Consider the following 19,144-nt stretch of genomic DNA (forward strand, 5'->3'; position numbering starts at 1 on the left):
AGGAATGACAAAACCCCCGGTCGAACGAGTATCTGCAGGAATTTACTGTCGGAGAATAAATATAGAAACTGTTTTTACTCGCAGGATGTGAAGATACTAAAATAAAATGCCTTTTATTAATTATTATATCGTTTTGCTAGAAAACCAACTAGAAATGGATCCAACCCTAAAAATAAAGCAATGGCTTGTCCTATACTTTAGTTGGTTTCCACACTTTTTCTTATTATATATATGTCATGTAAGAACCTCCTAACCCTAGCCGTCACTCTCAAACCCTCTCCTCTCACGGTCTCATCATTCACCACCGCCGACCGCCACATCCTACCCCCTCAGCCCCTCACCGCCAACGCTAAGATCCTCCCCTCTCACTCTCGACGTCACCGCTCACTACAGCAGTGAGTCGTCGCCGTCTTCCAGTGTTCGCCATCTTCGCCGGTCTTCGCGTCTGCGCCTCTTCTTCGTTTTCGCCAACAGCTGCTCTGCTCTCCGGTAAGTCACCTTCTGTGAACTCTGAAATTTTCATTTACTTTGATTTTGAAGCATTTGTTAATTACAGTAGCAGTGTTATGATTTCTGTGAGACATGTTAATTATAATTTATATTTCTGTTTCTAATTCTGATTTCTATTATTTATGTGATTCTTTGTGGAATCTGTGATTTATGTAATTTATATGATTTTGAGACGTCTGTGAGTTAATTTTTGTATTTTACGAATTGTTCTGTGATTTATGTTATTTTTGTGATGTCGTCAAGCTAGTCTCCTTCGAGCCCTCTCTGTTTCCTCCCTCTGTCCGATCTGAGTTTCCTTCCTCTCTCACCGACACTTATCCCTTGTTGTCGTTAAGCGCTGTTGCTTCAATTTATGATGTTGCTAATTTTTTGAAATAATGGTTGATGGTTAATTTCAATGATTTTGTTGAATTTTTCTTGCTGAGTTAATTTTGTGGATGAGATTCTGAGTTGGAGTTGATGATTGATTTTAACTGTGGTTGTTAATTTTGTTAATTGTGTGTTCTGAGTTGGGGGTTGTTGGTGATGTGATTCTGAATTTACTTTGGATGCTGAGTATGAATTCTTTGTTTTGAGTATGGATTCTTTTAGTTTTTCTGTTTTTGGATTTTCTGACTTTGGATGCCGAGTTTTCTGTTTTTGAATGCTGAGTTTTTATTGTTGAATACTTGATTATAAGTCTTTGTTATAATTTTTTGATTCTGAATTCTTTGTTGTTAGTGATTTGAATTTTTATGTAAGTTTGTTATTTTGGATTTTTTTGTGAGTACTGAATTTGATCTTCTTGGTTCTAGCCTCCAAAAGCAAGAACTGTATATTGTTGCCAAGAATGTCATTAGAGGTAAAGGAATTGCTCAGAGATGATAAATTGGATAGAAGAATTATGCAGCACCAGCACCAGTTTATTGTTGTGCAAGAGCCAATAAGTCATAGAGTGAAAGAGAATTTGAGAATAAAAAAGAAAATTGATTTTATTATGATATGCATGACTCTTTTACGCTGAAATGTACAAATATTTTTACCTAGTTACTGCTTTAGTTTTTATAATATCTACATGTATAATAAATTTTAATAATTTTATTAGTCCGTGCGTCGGCTTGTCGTTGCTCCCCTCATTGGTCGTCTCCTTCTCGGGTATTGCACAATCTCCTTTTAGAGGTCGGGGTGGGGACGGAGTGATTGATTAAGTTGTATTAGGTATTTCTTGTATTAGCGAATGAAGTGCATACCAAGTGTTTGATAAGATTCCTTCAATGCTTTCCTGATCAAACTCCCATTTTTTTTAATTTAATTCTGTGTATTATTTTTATGATTATGTCTTGTTCATTATTTGTCTCATTCAATTGTGTTGATTTCATTCCTTGCTTCGGCTTCATTTATTTTCTGTCGCTCGTTTGATTTGTCCGTATTATTCCTATTATATCTCGTGATCTGATTAGCTTGTATTCAGCATGTTGTGTGGAAAATTGGATTATCATTGTTAAAAAAACATTGGAAGTTCTCTGTTCTTAGTATGAATTTGATGTAAATGGATTTTCATTGTTAAAAAACATTGGAAGGTCCTATTTTTTATTGTTTAAGAGAGCATGTAGGTTTTTTATTTGAAACACTGAACATTTAGCTTGAGTTGGAGCTGAAATGTGTCGGTATAATAATTGAAACTAATGAATTCTTTGTTGGATGTTAATCATAACTGAGATTTTTATTTTGAATGAATGGCAGAGATGGGTGAGGAGGTGAAAGCAATTGTTCCCGAGTCTGTGCTTAAGAAGCAGAAAAGGGAGGAGGAATGGGCCTTGAAGAAAAAGGAGGAGCTGAATGCTGGAAAGAAGAAGAGAGCTGAGAGCCGCAAGCTCATTTACAGCAGGGCAAAGCAATATGCAAAGGAATACCAGGAGCAGGTTGCATTTCACCTTAATCTATTTCCGTTTTTCTCTGTTTTAACGTTTGTTTCTGTTTCCTTTATTGCGCTTTGCATTTTTCTCCGCCACATTGACCCGCTTTTATATTACAGGAAAAGGAGCTGATCCAATTGAAGCGGGAAGCAAAGCTGAAAGGTGGATTCTATGTTGATCCAGAGGCTAAACTCCTGTTTATCATCCGCATCCGTGGGTATGTGTTTGTTTCCTTTGTTACTCCATATTTATGCTATTTATACTGTTTCCCAAGTTTTAACCAATTCTGTAATCTGGGTATTCTTACTTGTTTGAGCTGTGTTTTTTCAGTATCAATGCCATGGACCCCAAGTCAAGAAAGATCTTGCAGTTGTTGAGGTTGAGACAGGTACTGCTTATAATCATTGAATGTTGAGCTTTATTGTGTTATTTCTTATGTGGGCGTTATTATGGTTTACTTGGTGCTAGTGGTACAGTTCATGACTGTTGTTTTATAACCATGTTTAATGTGATGATCATTGATGTGCTTCAATTTGAATTCAAGTCCCTGTTTAATGTGTATTTAAATTGGAATAGGTTATATTTGTCTGGTCATTTTTTGTCATTCTCGAGAAGCATTTGTTTTTGGCAAATTTCATGTATTCTGATCTACTTGGTAGAAAAACCTCACTTTAATGATTAGAAAACATTATTCTTTTGATTGTGCACAAATTGTTTGTCTTGTGTATTCAGTAATATGCGCAATGTCTCAAGGCCACCAATATTAGTCACAACATAAAATTCAAAGTTATGTTAATTTTCTTTCACAACTTATTCTCCCCCAAATTATGCTCTTAATTGTGGTGTATCTTATATTTATACACTATGTCCTTGTGGTATTAGGGTATAGCCTTATTTCAAGTTCTTTTGGCTTCAGATCTTTAATGGTGTATTCCTCAAGGTTAACAAAGCAACCATGAATATGCTGCACAGGGTAGAGCCGTATGTTACATACGGGTATGCGAATTTCACATATTCAGAGACCACATCATCTTGAGTCGCTTACCTGCATAATGCCTTCTTAAAGCATTCAAAATTGATATTTCAGGTATCCCAATCTGAAGAGTGTTAGAGAATTAATTTACAAGAGAGGCTATGGAAAAGTTGATAAGCAGAGAATTGCTTTGACAGACAACGCCATCATTGAACAGGTGAGTTTGGTGTATGATTTATGTTCCCTTCAATCTCTTTTATATGTAATTGTCACTTTTCTTTCAATCTCTTCATATACTCGTACATTGATCCAATGGTGTTAAACCATGATGGTGACTGAAAAAGGAAACAAATTAAGTGATTGTTGTTGTAATGATATGTTCAATTGCCCTTACATGATTAAAATATTCAATGTTAGACATTGGGGAAGCACGGAATTATATGCGTTGAAGATCTGATCCACGAGATAATGACAGTTGGTCCTCACTTCAGAGAAGCAAACAACTATCTATGGCCCTTCAAATTGAAGGCTCCATTGGGTGGTTTGAAGAAGAAAAGAAATCACTATGTTGAAGGAGGTGACGCAGGTAACAGGGAAGCTTACATAAATGAGCTTATTAGAAGGATGAATTAATTTACTTTTTTGTTATATGGTCATTAGTATTATAAAATCATTAAGGATAAGATGTTTTTTTTCGTTCTTCTAGTTTTGGTTTGGAAAGAATCTTTGTTATTTTGACTAATGCTTGAACCGATGAGGATGTTATGATTTTGACTTTATTGTTCAATTCTGATTTCTGATCATTCTTGCTTTCTCTTTTGATTCCTTTTCTGAATTTTGTTGTGGTTAAGTACAATTTACTCCCTCTAAACTATATCTCAATTGCATTTCACCATTTTGACAAGAAAGAAGTAAACTATATTATTCTGTTCATGCACCTTGTTTGGGATCATGAGGAAGCAAAGGAAAATACTAATAAGTTTTGATGCCCTTATTTAAGAATTGAGCTATATTAACATTTGGCCAATTCTACCCTGTAGAATGAAAAAAACACATGTACGGATTCAGAATATTATTATGGGGCTAATAATATAATTTTAAAATAAGATTTATGCAAATAAATTATATAAGATGTATTATAGAAATTTACTGATAGAAAATATATTTTGAATTACAAAAAATGTGTATTTTTTAGAGTAATTCACATAAACAAATGTTATGGATTCCAATATTACACCAATGTCCTAAATCTAAATAGGTTACATGGTTGTCTTGTTTTTATATCTATAATCAAATGGATTTGAATTAGCATGGATAGTGGTAAATCAAACTAGCTAGCTTCGATTTAGTAGGAAAATGCTTTGATTTTGACCTGCCCATAGTAAATCGAGACAATTAAATTGGTTAATTCGATTTTGACCTGTCCATAGTAAATCGAGACAATTAAATTGGTTAATTCGATTTATAAAAAAAGGAGGCTAAGATAAATTGAATTAGGTAGATTCGATTTACTATTAGTATATATATTTATACAATTTGAATTCATTTGTTTCGAATTACAAATCACAATCCTCCCAAGAGAGAAAGTTGAGGCCACCACAAGACAAGATTCAAAACTGCAGACATGGAAAACGACCGATTACAAGAAAGAAACAATAAATGAGAAGAAACGGTGTTACATAAGTGTGCAAGGGGTATTAATAATTTTGAACATGAGGTGATAACGATAACGATAAAAAAAGGTGTGCAAAAGGTCTTATATATAAAAAAACCTTTTTTTATCTTGAACATGGATGAGAAAATGTTAAGAGTAATAATAATTTTTCTTGTTTTATTTTATTTGAATTACGTTTTCGAGCCATGAAATAGAAACGACGAGGATGAAATTGGAAAATGTAATATCTTGAAAATGTGAATCAGAGGCAACAATTACAATAAGTCATTGTAATGTTATGCCACAATGAAAAAATGTTGTGTCTTTTGAAATTCAGTTTTCAATCAATATTTTAATTCAAATAATATTATTTAATTAAATTTTAATTAAAATATATTTTTAATTTATAGTTAAATATGTTAGTAATTAAAATTAATTAAAATTTCAAATACTAAAATTTTTATTACTTTTTTACAAATAAATTTACTATTTTATATTTATTTTTTTTACTATCATTATTAAATAAGTCGTGCTATTTTATTTCTATTTCGAGTAACTTACATGCTAACTTAAAATTCATTTATCATCACTGTCGAATGAAATTTTAATAAGATTATATCAACATTTGAATTAAACAATAAATAAATTATGAGTTTATGCATCAATATTCTTTTCTTTTTTTTTACTTTCTTTTTTATTTATTTATTTAATCTTTGTCTCCATAATGATTAGAGAAGACCACCAACATAAAATAATTAGACCAAATTAAAGATAAATAAAGGAGCAATTGTAGATATTCGGAAAAAAAAAAAGATAACAAATAAAAATTTAATAAAAGTTTATAGTTTTCAATAAAATTTTTTATTAGTTGAATTTTTCATTACTTATTTGGATACTAACACTTTTAAAATTATTAAAATGTATGTTCGTAAAAATTAATTTTTTTAATTGTAACACATCTAAAATTATTAAGTTATACCGAAAATATTTTTAAAACACATCCAAAATAAAAAATCTAAAATTTAAATTTAAACATTAAAAATAAAATTAATTTTTTATATCTTATTCGATAAAAATTCATCTAATATTTTTTTTAATAGTTAGAGTTTTCGTTACTTATTTGAATATTAATGCTTATAAAATTATTAAAATGTATGTTTGTAAAAATTCGTTTTTATTTTTAATTGTAACACATTCAAAATCATAAATCAGAAATTTAAATTTAAACGCTAAATATAAAATTAATTTTTTTATATCTTATTCGATAAAAACTCATCTAATATTTTTTATTTTTTTATTGTTTGTTGGATTTTATCGTTACTTATTTGAACATTAACGTTTTTAAAATTATTAAAATGTATGCTTGTAAAAATTGGTTATTTTTTTATCATTACACATCTAAAATTATTGATTTATATACAAAATATGTTTGAAACACATCTAAAATTATAAATCTAAAATTTAAATTTAAACGTTAAAAATAAAAATAATTTTTTTTATGTCTTATTCGATGAAAATGTAAGGTCCCACATCGGTTGGGGAGAGAAACGAAGCATGCCTTATAAGGGTGTGGATACCTATCCCTAACATAACGCGTTTTGACGAGTGAGTGTGGGGGGTTTGGCCATCATCCCTATCGTCAAAGACAAAACTCTTAGGCGGTTTGGACTGTTACAGAAAACACATTTATATTTTTTATTTTTTATTTTTTTTATTTAATTTCTTCGGCTCCAATGGAATCATCAGTTTTCTTCTTTTCCTTTCAGTGTGGATTCCTCATTAATGCAAATGGGCTTGTTTCCTATACTTGGAAGGTTATTCAGCTGCCAGTGTGCCCCTTTTCAACCTCATCCCATCATCATCATCATCCATCATCATCATCATCATCATCATCATCATCATCATCATCAACATCATCATCATCATCATCACGACAAATGCTAAAAATGAATTCAATAACTCAAGGAAATACAAGCAATAAATAAAAAGTTTGGTAAAATTATAAGGATCAAGAGAATAATTAAACATTTATTTTTTGAGTAAATTATCTACCAATAAGATATTTACTTTTTAGTTTTTACAAAATAGAATTTAAAAGTAACAGTTCTATTATATACACTTTTTGAATAATATTTAAATATTCTCACAAGATAGTAAATTAAATTTATGAATCATTTTCATTTGTACAAAGTTTTTGTTTAGTATAATCTTTAAGGAATTAATGTATTTTTTTCTCAGAGTAATTTACGAGAGATTTTTTCTAAATAAAAAACAATAAATTACTCTTTTTTAATCATGAACATTTTTGTACGAGTCAAACTAATTTTTTTGTCCATTATTCTGTTAAACTTTTTTTTCTTATTCATTAAGATGTCATTTAAAGTCTTAAATATGATTAACTAAGTGTTTAAACTTTAAATATATTCTGTGTATGATATTTGAGAATAATTTGATTCAAAATATATACATATTTCTAAAAATTTACTTATAGATTTTCAAAATATCTCGAGCCTTTCTAATTATTATTGTTATTATTATTATTATTATTATTATTATAAAATAGCAAAAGATAATAATAGAACTGAAGTGGAACAAAAAAAAGTGTTAATCCTCTCAAATATAAAATAGCAAATAATGATACAATTTTTGTCTAAAAAAACTTCTTAGATTTTGAATTTCCAACTCTACTATAACTTATGGTAAAAACTCAGGTACAGTCGACTTCACGTAAAGTTGATAACTGAAAGCTGTTAGATGATTTGACTGATTTGACTAAATTTTCATTTAACGGCTCTCAACTATCAACTTCACCTGAAATCGACTGCACCTGAGTTTCCACCTTAACTTATTATTGAGCGAACTAATAGTTTTACAATTCATCATGCTTTTAATTTAATCAAATAATCATGAAAGGTAAAAATCAAAACAAAAATCATTGTTCATAAGCAGTTGATCCTCCCCACTTCTTCACGCGACTTTCAGCTACATCAGCCTGTGAACAAGTTTCCATTGCCAAAATATGAAACATATTAAATAGCATATTATTACTTAATTCTTAAAGAGTAAATATTGACATTTAGTGTTCAAAAATCCAAATGTTTTTAGACATTAATTTAGTAAATTACTACTTGACTAACAAAAGAACAAAAAGGGGTCTTCTTGAAGAATTTTGTGATGAATTTATAAGATATGTATCAACTTAAATTTTAAGGAATTTTTGTGATCAACATATAAATTCTTAGAAAAAAAATTAAGTATATCCTGAAAAAATTACAATATTAAATTTACAAGTTCTTGGAAAACTCTTTCATCCTTTTTTTTTTTAGTGTGTCATGTCATCGTTCAGACATTATAAGTGCTACATTGCAATTCTTGAAGAACTTATTTAGTAATTTTTTTTCTTTAGGAAAAAAAAATTATTAACTGATTCAATGTCTTGCTTAAATCTTAATCTACACCTGTATTATGATAATAAGAGAAAAAAAAGAAAAAAAAAACCTCTTTTCTCCAGTTGGTTACTGATGTGACGATGATAAGGATTATGGTTTGCAAAGCTATGCCTCCAATCATCCCTGACCAAATACCCTGAAAATAGTAAAATCTAATTATATGCTTTTCATAATATTATAAACAATGTTTAATAAAGGGTCCACAATCAACTTTTTTTAATTATTATATTTTCCTTTCTAAACTCTGTATTTGAAAAGAATGAGAATAAACTGGAGTATGATATATGTCACATGTTATAATATTAAGTCATTGCTACCGTATTTTTTTTATGGTTGAAAACTTAGGTGCAGTCAATTTCACATGAAGTTGATAATTGAGATTCGTTAAATAATTTAAAAAATTTAACTAAATTTTTATTTAACGGTTCTCAGTTATTGAATGCACTTGAATTTTTACATATTCTTATATTAAGTCTTTACTGAATGGAAGTTAAAAAAAAATTATATGGCATCACATTGGTAAATAAAATAGAATAGTAAATAGAAATAATATAAATCCTAATTAATTATTACCTCTGCTCCAAAACCAAATGTGAATCCCAAAAGTATCCCAGCTGGTAAACCAACAATATAGTAACAACCAATGTTGATGTATGCTACAAGAGCTTGCCACCCAGCTCCAACAGCAACACCTAATACATAATAGGTATTTGACATTTAATTTTGAATAAGTTGTGTCAATAAAATACACACTTTTTTCCATATAATTTTGTTTTTATAAAATTTAAAACTTTCTGTTTTAATCTCTAATATTAGCTTATTCAGTTAAATAAACAATGATATAACATAAGATACATCATTATTTAACTTATTACGTCAATATTTAATCAATCATGTTATATATATATATAGAAATCGGTCACTAAATTATCTATTTATATAAAATATATATTAAAATACAAAAATAAAATACATATACATTAAAATGTGTAAAATAATACAAAAAATTATGTACAAATATATAAAAACTGATATAAGAACTGATTTATATATGCACAAGTATTTATGATTGATGATAATGATATTTAATAAAGAATAAATTAGGAATAGAGATCCAAGTCAAAATTCACATATTTTACAAGGACTCAAAAATTATTTAACTATTTAAGCCTTAACCGCAAAAAAAAAAAAAAAATTAACTATAGAGCTAGTTAAATAACAAAAAAAATCAAGGACACATGTACAAAACAAAACTATTTTGTTCAAATCAAATATTTTATAGGTGGAGACTCACGCAGCTATTTTCATATGAAGTTGATAGTTAAAAGTCGTTAGATGATTTAATATATTTAATTAAATTATGATCTAATATTAACTTTATATAAAGATTATACTCGAGTTTTTATTATTATTTTTTTTATAAATATAATATGTTGGAAATAACTAACCGGATAGGACAGGTTGAAGGCTGTTTAGAAGCACTGTGACACCTAATAAGGAAGCAAGCTTAGTTGTTTCTTTTGCAACAGCAACACTTGTTGTGAACAAGTATGGAAAATAGTCCCTTGTTGTGAGTACTATAATCATAATTATAACTCCTATGGAAACTGATGTTATGGAAACCACCCACACTGCAAATCTTGCTGCATTGAAATCACCACCTCCAAGTTCATTTGATACCCTCACACTGTTCAGAAAAATAAACTCAAACTTTTAAGTTCTTTAAAATTATTGTATCTAATAATGAAATAGAAAATTAAAATTAATTAAATAATAATACTATATAATTAATAAAATTTATTATTCTAGACAAATATTTGACTAATAAATCATTTTTATACGTAATATTCAAAAAATATATTGTTATCTAAATTAAAGTTATATTAATAAAATTTACTAGCCCTAATATTTCTCTAAATTACATTCAATATGTCTACAAACCCTTTTTCTTTAAGTAAGCCAAAATGTATATATATTATATTATAAAAAAAAAATTTAAGTGTATTGAAAACACTAATGTTCCAGTTATTTTAACCGTTGATTTTAATTAATATATATTATATATATTTTTTATAATTCAAATCCACAGTTAAAACAACTAAAACACCAGTGTTTCTAGTACACTTAAAACTCTTCCTATATTATATAGAACTTAAAATGTTGTTATATGATGTAGCCAAGTCACCTTATTGCAGCATTGAACCCAATTGCAATCATGGCATCCCAACCATTTATGTTCATACTGAAACATGTGAATAATAATAAGTGAGATTACAAGGAACATAAACACAATAATGGTGATTAAATTGAAACTTTTGTTAACTTTTTCTATAAGGAAATAATGAGACGTTGGATAGAGAGAGTAAAGAAAATTTTACCAGATAGATATGGCATCAACAGGTATTAGAGGATTTTTCAAACGCCCTGTTATCACCATCAATATCATCAAGTACCAAAGCTCCAAGCTGCCATTAGAAAAGTAAATTTTCTTAAGTTTGTGTGATTTATTTGTAAAAGCTCTTAATAGAGCAAAATCACAAAATAATAATTAATAAAAAAAATGTTGTCATCCTAATTTCCCCTATATTCTCAAAGTGTGGGTGAGTTTAGTTTGTAGTTTTAGTTTTTATTTTAGAAATTTTATAATAAAAAAACGTGAGGTGAAAATAAAAAATAGAATTTTATTATTTTAGTTATTTTTTTATAAAATTTTAAACATATCAATATCAAAAATAATAAAAATATTATTTATACACTAAAATCAACTATCAAAATTAGTTATTGTGTATTTGTATATAAATATATATATTGTTTAACTCATTTTTAACATGTATTATACTAGTAGCTGATTTTTGTCGATAATTTTAAGTTAAATTACATAGTTGGTCCTACACTTGTGAAATTGCAAATTGGTCTCTACACTTTAAAAATTTGTAATTGGGTCCTAAAGAGAATTAAAATTTATAATTTAGTCATTACCGTTCAAAAAGTGTTGATTTAATAGAATATTCTCAGCATAACATATGTTGAGAATATTCTGTTAAAATAGAGAATATGCTGAAAATATTCTGTTAAATCAAACACTTTTTGAATGGCAGATACTAAATTACAAATTTTAATTTTCTTTAGGAACCCAATTACAAACTTTTAAAGTGTAAGGACTAACCGTGTAATTTAACCTTAATTTTAGTGTACATGTAACATAGTTGTAAAAATAAAAATAAAAAATGAAAACGTTCTTAGAGAAAATAGTGGAGAAAAATACCATAACATGACAGCAGAAGCCAAAGAAAGTTTGACAAAACCATACAAATCCTCAAATGCTAGCCATGTGAATCCACTCCAAGCACCATCAGATTTTGTGACGAAAATGTATATTAATTCCAAAATGACAATTAGCCACCATGATGAATTAAGGGTAATAGCTGCTCCAGTTAAGCCCCAATCCAACTTAAACATTAGGAGCCAACTGAAAAATATGTGTAGCACCAACACTATTATTGATATCCATAACATCACTGCAACTTTCCTCTGTGATTGTAAGAACTTTTGGATTGGGAAGTTCAATGCATAAGCAAACAATTGAGGTAACATCCACAAAGCAAAATTTCCTACCCAATTAGAAAATAAAAGTAATATAACATCAGAAAATGATATATTGGAATTAAAAGTTATCTATAATAGACAATTTTAATTAGTAATTTATAAAACAAAATTATAATTTTAGTTGATTTAAAACAGTTTGTAACTAAAAAAAAAGTGAGAAATTTAAAGAAAAAAAAATTAGTGTGTATATATATATCTTTCTAATAATCTAGGAAGCATGTACTAATACTAGACATGATATGACACCAAATATACGAACATTTAGTTTTAATTTTTTGTAAGACACGAAAACGATATATATATATATATATATATATATATATATATATATAGTATTTTTTAGATAAATTGTAATAATATCTTAATATTTTATTAATATTAAAATACAAACTAATATTTTTAAGTGTTTTTAGTATTTTTTAATTGAAAAAGTTTAGGAGATCAACTATAATATAAACCAACTAAGTCCGCCTTTTTTTATTTTTTATTTTGAAATTTGAAAAATTATGGTAATGATTTTTTTGTAACGAACCTGTTTTTCAACTAATTGGCTAGAGTTGACTTTACTCCTAGTTAGTTCTTAGCATAATTATTTTTAATTATATAAAATATTGAGAAAGTGTGTATATATAATATAAGCCAATTTTTTCCTAATAATCAACTAGAATATTTTTATACTACTATTGAATTACATTATTATTTAAGGACACTTAAATTGCAAATAGCTGTCGTTATAATTAATTTTTTTTTATTTTTAATGATGTAAGGCATTATTATTATTATGCAATAACATAATTTTTACAATGAAGCTGGAAGAGTTGAATGAGAACTAACCAGCAGCATCTGAGATTTCATCAGTCTCTCCAATGAGCTTTAAGATGGGAGAAGACCAAACATAAATAGGTACCAAAATAAGGGCAGTGGTCAACAAGATGATCCATGATCTTTGCATGTAAACTCCTAACATTCTAATCTGACCAGCACCATATGCTTGCCCACATAGTGTCTCCAATGCACTCCCCATTCCCAACTGTTAATTTGTATTCATTTTTTTTTTGTGAAATAACATTATTGTATTTGGAGACATGTACAAAGACACAAATATACAAAAACAAAAATGCAATATGACATTGACACACAAAAAAAAAACTATTTTTAGATTTGCCCATTCATCACTAACATTGCCAAATTGGGTGTAAATCTAGCACATGCAAATTAAACTTCATACTTTGGTTAATGATAAAATAAATACAAATCCTTAATGCTCACAAAAATAGAAAATGGCAACACCAAAACTGCAAACGTAAGGAACTTGTTAACAAAAGACTAAATAGTATATACCTCTATGTAATTAAGTAGGGATGGCAATATATACATATAAGTGGGTGTTTCAGCTACCCAAACTTTCAATCTAATGTGTATATTTATACATATAAGTTACAATAGAAATTTAATTTAAAAAGTTATAAAAGCAAATAGGGGCAGAACAAGTATTCGCAAGATAGGATTAGGGTGCAAATTTTGTACTACTTGTGAATAGCAGCAAAGCGGAATCTATATAAAATATGTGAAAACTCAGGTGCAGTCGACTTTATGTGAAGTTGATAATTAAGAGTTGTTGGATGAAAATTTAGTCAAATCAGTCAAACCATCTAACGGCTCTCAGTTATTCACTTCATGTGAAGTCGACTGCACCTGAGTTTTTATACTATATTGACTTCATTGAATGAAAAGGCCTAAGATTGAATGAAAAATTAATTATACTTATTGATGTGTCTATGTCTCCTAACTCATAAATAAATGTGCAGAGAATCAAATTATGTAAAAGAAGTCAAGTAGCAAGAAAAGAAATTAAATTAAAAAAGTAAAGTTATTACTCATTACCATGACTCCAAAAGCCAAGCCAGCAATAACAGAGTTTTCAACAGAAACAGCAGCAAGATCAAGCTCACTGGTCAAACCAGCAAATGTTTGAGTGAGTGCACCAAGTGAAAACTGAGCCAAGGCTGTGATTATTGCTGGCCCCGCTAACTTCCATAACTTCTTTGATTCAAAACCAAATTTCTTAACCAAATTAAATGGCCTTTCATCATCATTCTCAGCATTAATGATACCATGGTTTCCATTATTGTTATCAAGTAATGGGGTGGTGTTCATAGGCATGGTTACTAAGTTAGGTAATTTCAAAAAATTTATTGCAAAGGGTCATTGAATATTGGAGAGTAACTGCAATAACTTATATTGGAGATGAGAAAATCTTAGGTAGCTATGTATTTGAATGGTAGCTACTTGCTATTGGTTTTACGGAATAATTTATTGGTATTTTTATTTTTTCTTATGTCAAATTGATGCTTCCCTCTAAAGTTTTCAATTCATTTCCACATTTCAAAAGGAAAAAAAGAAAATAAGAAAATAATTATATACAAGTGGGTGTTTCAGCTACCCAAACTTTCAACCTGAATATTTTGACTTGAAGGATAGCTATAAAGTTTGAAGTTAATTAGCCCCACCAAAAAATATTGGCCAAAATTGATTGCCCCAAATGCTTCTAAGCATTAAAGCACGTGCTCATTTCCCCCTGCATATTTCTCTATGTTATTGTCACCACATAAACATATAGTATGATCCATAATTTCTGCATTAAACTTCTGTCAAACAACAATTCACATTATAAAACAAAAAAGATGAGGACTTGCTCAATTTATCTTTGATTCTTTCAAGCATAACAAAAACTTACTAAAAACTGAAGTATTTATCAATAATCCACTAATAAGAAAAATCCAAAAATTAAACTGAAATCATGAGTCAAAAAGCTGACTAGATAAACCAACCCAAAATTTGATTTAAAGTTTGAAGTATATAAATCTAATATATAGATTATTATCACTGAGACACTCGTTACTAAGATCTTAATTCTTAAATAATAAAATGACTTAAATTTTCAATTGTAATGATTGCAACTTCTTCCAGTCATAGAATGCATAGATGTCTTGGATTTTAAGCATAGGTAGGTTCACACCATGGCTTCTTAGTTACAAGTTGCTAAGTGTAGAAACATGAAAAGCCATACATTCAACACCAAAAAGAAACACAAAGTAAAATAAAAAATTGATAATTACATTTAAGAATATAATGATAGCATCAAGGAGATTCTTGGTAAATGATTTCAGCTCGCCCTGAAGCTCTCCTGAACCTTAATAACTCTTTCATCAACTCAGTCACTCCACTTGAAACCGGCTTCACAGTCATCCTTTCTAGCACCGGCGAATACAGAAGCAGAAAACTGATAAAATCTAATTCGGGTTTGGTACCAGAGACACCATCTATCCTCACATGTCGCAATTGCATGATAGGACAACTACAATATTCATCTTCCCCGCAATAAGGGTGTATCAGGACATTCTGCTCGTCAGGGCGAGCCTACACGCAATCATCACTTGCACGTGTTAAAATATAGGGAATTTCCAGGGACAGGACAAATGCGCAAAGCTAAACTAATCTTAAAATTGGAGAGCATTCAACAACTACTACTAAGCCTTGTCCCACTAGATGGAGTCAATAACATGGATCAAATAATGCCAAAGTTCCTAAATTAGAGAATAATAACTTAAAATAAATGACTAAATATGAATGTGCAACCGAAAATTATTATCCAAAATCAAGTAACACTCGAGTTAAAGTGAGTACTCACCAATACTTCTAGTTCTTGCAGATTAGGAGAGCTTCTTAGCAGGCATAAAGCAGTTGAAATTTCCTTTGAATCATCGAAGTTCATACGAATGGAGAGGTAACTAAGATCAATGCATGGTCTTGGAAGCTTTAGCGGCACAGCCCCTATTGCCAAATACTGGGGCAGAAAGAAGAAACATATTAGCTCTAAATCAGAATATTACAGCTCAAGGTTGATCTTAAGGTCCAAAACCAAGTTACCAAGGCATCAATACACTATATTTTGTCAGCAAAAACTAGCATTGCACCATTCAAATGTTCTAATAGGGTAATACCTTAATTCAATATTCAAATGATCAAGAAATTAAATTATGATATGAAAAAATACCTTTAAGAAATAGCTTTGAACCTCTAGCCTTCGAACATGAGGGAGATGAACAAAAAACTTGAGCAAATTGCTTGAACTGCCACGCAATCTATTTTGATTGGTTTCAAAGTTTAAATACAAACCAATGGATACTACAGATAACTGGAAAGTGTTCTCGAAGCTGATATCTTCAAATTTGCCTCCAATGTCGAAAAATTGAAGATTAGGTGCATCAATGTTGAGATTAGCGAAACCATCAAAGTTCATCAACGTTAATCGTTCCAGCATGGGGCAGCTAGATATTAAGTTTTCAAACACATCTTGAGCCAAGGTAACATGCTGCAGATCAAGACTCTTCAAGTTCTTAAAGCCTTGAAATGTCGATGGAGGCTTAAGCCAACAATTAAACAATTCTAAATGAACTAAACTTTGACAAGTAAATAAGCACGATGGTATCTTATAGCGCTGCCCTTTCCAGATTTCCAGCACAAACTCCTTGACAGACCTTCTGGTTAGATGAAGTGACCAACGATCAATATCAGTCACACCAATGAGATCGCGATGGGAGAGCTTGAACTTGTTGATTGCCCCAGCATGAAGTAAAAGTACGTGATCGATGATTCTCAAAAGCTTGTTCTTGATATCTGAATGATCTTGGGAAGCTACCGAGTGACATTGGTTATCAAACACAAGATTTGGTAGCGTTGCCCATTTGTACCTCCATTTGCTTGATAACACACTTGTTCTCACTGCTTCCCGAAGGGGCAAATGCGAAAGAATTTGGTCTATAACATGACCAGGTAAGCAACTCAATCTATCTGGCTCAAAATCTGAATGGCAAGCGGGCTGGACTTGTTCTCGTCGCTTCACATATCAAACAAAGGATGAAAGAATCAGTTAAAAAAACACTATGTTACTAGATACATGGTGGCCTTTGGTCTTTAGAAAATCGAAAAATATATGCCGAAATTCGGACAGCAAAATAGTTTGACAATTTGGCATAATTAAAAAATTATTTTAGTGGTGTCTAAATTTCCAGCTAGCAAATTTTGTTTTTTTTTTTTCCTTACCAAAAACCACAAAGTAACACATCAAAGCTGTTGCTTGTAGCAATTTGGCTTATCCACAAGAACAAAAGCTAGAACCAAACTTTCTTCAATCATAAACTCAAAATACATGTTAGGAGGTTTACCAACGTGCCATAGAAAGATTAAATTCATCATTTTTTAACCCTAAACTTCCCCAAACAAAATATATAAATAAAATTAATGAATAAATCCATCAAATTTCATATTATAACTATTAATTATTTAATTATGCAGAAGAATCGTGGGAAATTACCATGTTAAGCTAGCAAGTAAATTTTCCAGGCACCGCACGTAATCTTCAAAGGTACCTACAACAGAGAAAAAGCCCCAAAATGAAAACACGTATTGAACAATCAGACTAACAAAATATATAACAATTATGAAGAGAATGACGAGAGTAATGGAGAAAGGACCGAAATTGAAGAATCCAAGAAGCAAGCTTGTCTGAATACCAGAGGAATCGGATCAAAGAGGGGTTTTAGATCAGAAACACAGCAGAGAGTAGTGGCAGTGTAGTGGTTATAAACTGATATGTGGAAGAGCATAGAGCTTGTTTCGTGTTGTATATGCTGGAGAACAAGGGTATAAATGACAAAATAAGTGGAGTTTCGAAACTAAGAACCCCTAATGAATTTGCTTATTAATAATTACTAATTAAGAAAATACAATAGTTGCTTACATGTGGATATTTTTCCTGAATAAAAATTTTTACTTCACATTTTATTATAGTTATTTTTTGTATTCACATTTTATTATAGTTATTTTTTACAAAAATATTATTCGTATACTAAAATCAGCCACTAATATATATTTATATTTCAATATATATTTTATATTAATGATTAATTTTAGTATACATGTAATATATTCGTATTTTTTATTATATTTTCTCACTCTTATTTAATTTGTTGTGGTTATCAATTGACGCGGATTGTATAATGTATATAATTTTTTTAAATAATTTAGTAATTAATGCATTAATTTGTTTAAATAAATATTAGAATTTAATATTATTTTGCGTATATAATAATTTATCAAAAATAATTTTAAAAATTTTCACAAATAAGTAGTTTAATAAATTTTTTTAAGAATATTATAAATAAAAAATTTAATTTTAATATACTCACAATAATTTTTTATATAATATCTAATTAAATTCATATATTTAGATTAATTTTAAGTGATATATTTAAAAATTAATTAATTTGATGTATATATCAAACTCTTTAATTTGTTTTTGTTTACAATATTTTTTAAAGGACTAATTCATCGGTAGATCAGTTGTTTATTTAAAAATTTGTCATTAGTTAAAAAATTGTTGCATATATAAGTCGGAATTCAAATTTTAATACTTACTTAAATAGACTAGTGAACTAACTACTAAATCAACCTAAGCTGATTACTTGGCAATCCAATGACTAAGCACAAAGTGAAATGTGAAACTTCCATACTTATTTAAGTGGATTAATGATTGTCTACTAAATCACAAATTGATTATATTTAACTTTTTTTTTCTTTGGTCTTGGTTATTTGTTGGTTATGTTATTTCACCTTTGTTTTGCCCTAATTTTATCGCTGTTTTTGTTTTGTCATGCTTCTACCATTGTTCAACTTGTTTTCTTTCGCTCTCCAGTCCTCATCTTTTTTATTAGATTCATACAAAGAAAAAAATAAATTGAAGTATAATAGACTAAATAATATTGTGTATTTTACATATAATTTGTGCCTTAAATTCAAATAATACATGTTTCATACTTTTATTTTATATCATCGAATTTTATGTATTTAATATGTTATGTTATTTTTTATATATTGTATTTAATTTTTAGGAAAGAAAAACAAAGAAAAAAGTAATTAAACTCTTTTATATTTAGAGTATATGTTTTTTTATCGGGCTAAATTAGATAGGTCTGTATATATTTTTTTGTTAGCT

At 29.0% G+C, this 19,144-nt stretch overlaps 3 protein-coding genes across 7 annotated transcripts; 1 reads left to right on the top strand and 2 right to left on the bottom strand.

The window, feature by feature from the left end:
• Positions 1-4,181, top strand: LOC112697914 (large ribosomal subunit protein uL30y-like). Of its 3 annotated transcripts, XM_072219444.1 has the most exons (8): positions 140-489; positions 1,305-1,351; positions 2,233-2,411; positions 2,525-2,622; positions 2,736-2,793; positions 3,322-3,401; positions 3,493-3,595; positions 3,796-4,181. In XM_072219444.1, exons 3-8 carry the CDS (start codon positions 2,235-2,237, stop codon positions 4,009-4,011), a joined length of 732 nt encoding a protein of 243 aa, XP_072075545.1. In that variant the 5' UTR covers positions 140-489; positions 1,305-1,351; positions 2,233-2,234; the 3' UTR covers positions 4,012-4,181. The 3 variants fall into 3 exon arrangements, with proteins under 3 accessions (XP_025607072.1, XP_072075545.1, XP_025607071.1); XM_025751287.3 differs by lacking the exon at positions 1,305-1,351 and having other exon boundaries at positions 1-489; XM_025751286.3 differs by lacking the exons at positions 140-489; positions 1,305-1,351 and having other exon boundaries at positions 2,226-2,411.
• A 3,464-nt stretch (positions 4,182-7,645) lies between these two features.
• LOC112697915 (protein DETOXIFICATION 33-like) lies at positions 7,646-14,334 on the bottom strand. The gene is made up of 9 exons (XM_025751288.3): positions 13,972-14,334; positions 12,922-13,117; positions 11,747-12,092; positions 10,860-10,946; positions 10,667-10,723; positions 9,930-10,168; positions 9,055-9,173; positions 8,531-8,617; positions 7,646-8,024 (listed from the first exon to the last, which is right to left on the bottom strand). The coding sequence occupies exons 1-9, from the start codon at positions 14,248-14,250 to the stop codon at positions 7,965-7,967; spliced, it is 1,470 nt and encodes a 489-aa protein (XP_025607073.1). The 5' UTR covers positions 14,251-14,334; the 3' UTR covers positions 7,646-7,964.
• Positions 14,335-14,985: 651 nt separating this feature from the next.
• LOC112697916 (F-box/FBD/LRR-repeat protein At1g13570-like) lies at positions 14,986-17,837 on the bottom strand. 3 transcript variants are annotated; one of them, XM_025751290.3, is made up of 5 exons: positions 17,664-17,837; positions 17,465-17,519; positions 16,145-16,987; positions 15,779-15,934; positions 14,986-15,507 (listed from the first exon to the last, which is right to left on the bottom strand). In XM_025751290.3, the coding sequence occupies exons 2-5, from the start codon at positions 17,465-17,467 to the stop codon at positions 15,229-15,231; spliced, it is 1,281 nt and encodes a 426-aa protein (XP_025607075.1). In that variant the 5' UTR covers positions 17,468-17,519; positions 17,664-17,837; the 3' UTR covers positions 14,986-15,228. The 3 variants fall into 3 exon arrangements, with proteins under 3 accessions (XP_025607075.1, XP_025607074.1, XP_072075546.1); XM_025751289.3 differs by having other exon boundaries at positions 17,625-17,827; XM_072219445.1 differs by having other exon boundaries at positions 17,465-17,827.
• Positions 17,838-19,144: the final 1,307 nt, after the last annotated feature.

Source organism: Arachis hypogaea, chromosome 16, assembly GCF_003086295.3.
Source record: "Arachis hypogaea cultivar Tifrunner chromosome 16, arahy.Tifrunner.gnm2.J5K5, whole genome shotgun sequence".
NCBI lineage: Eukaryota > Viridiplantae > Streptophyta > Magnoliopsida > Fabales > Fabaceae > Arachis > Arachis hypogaea.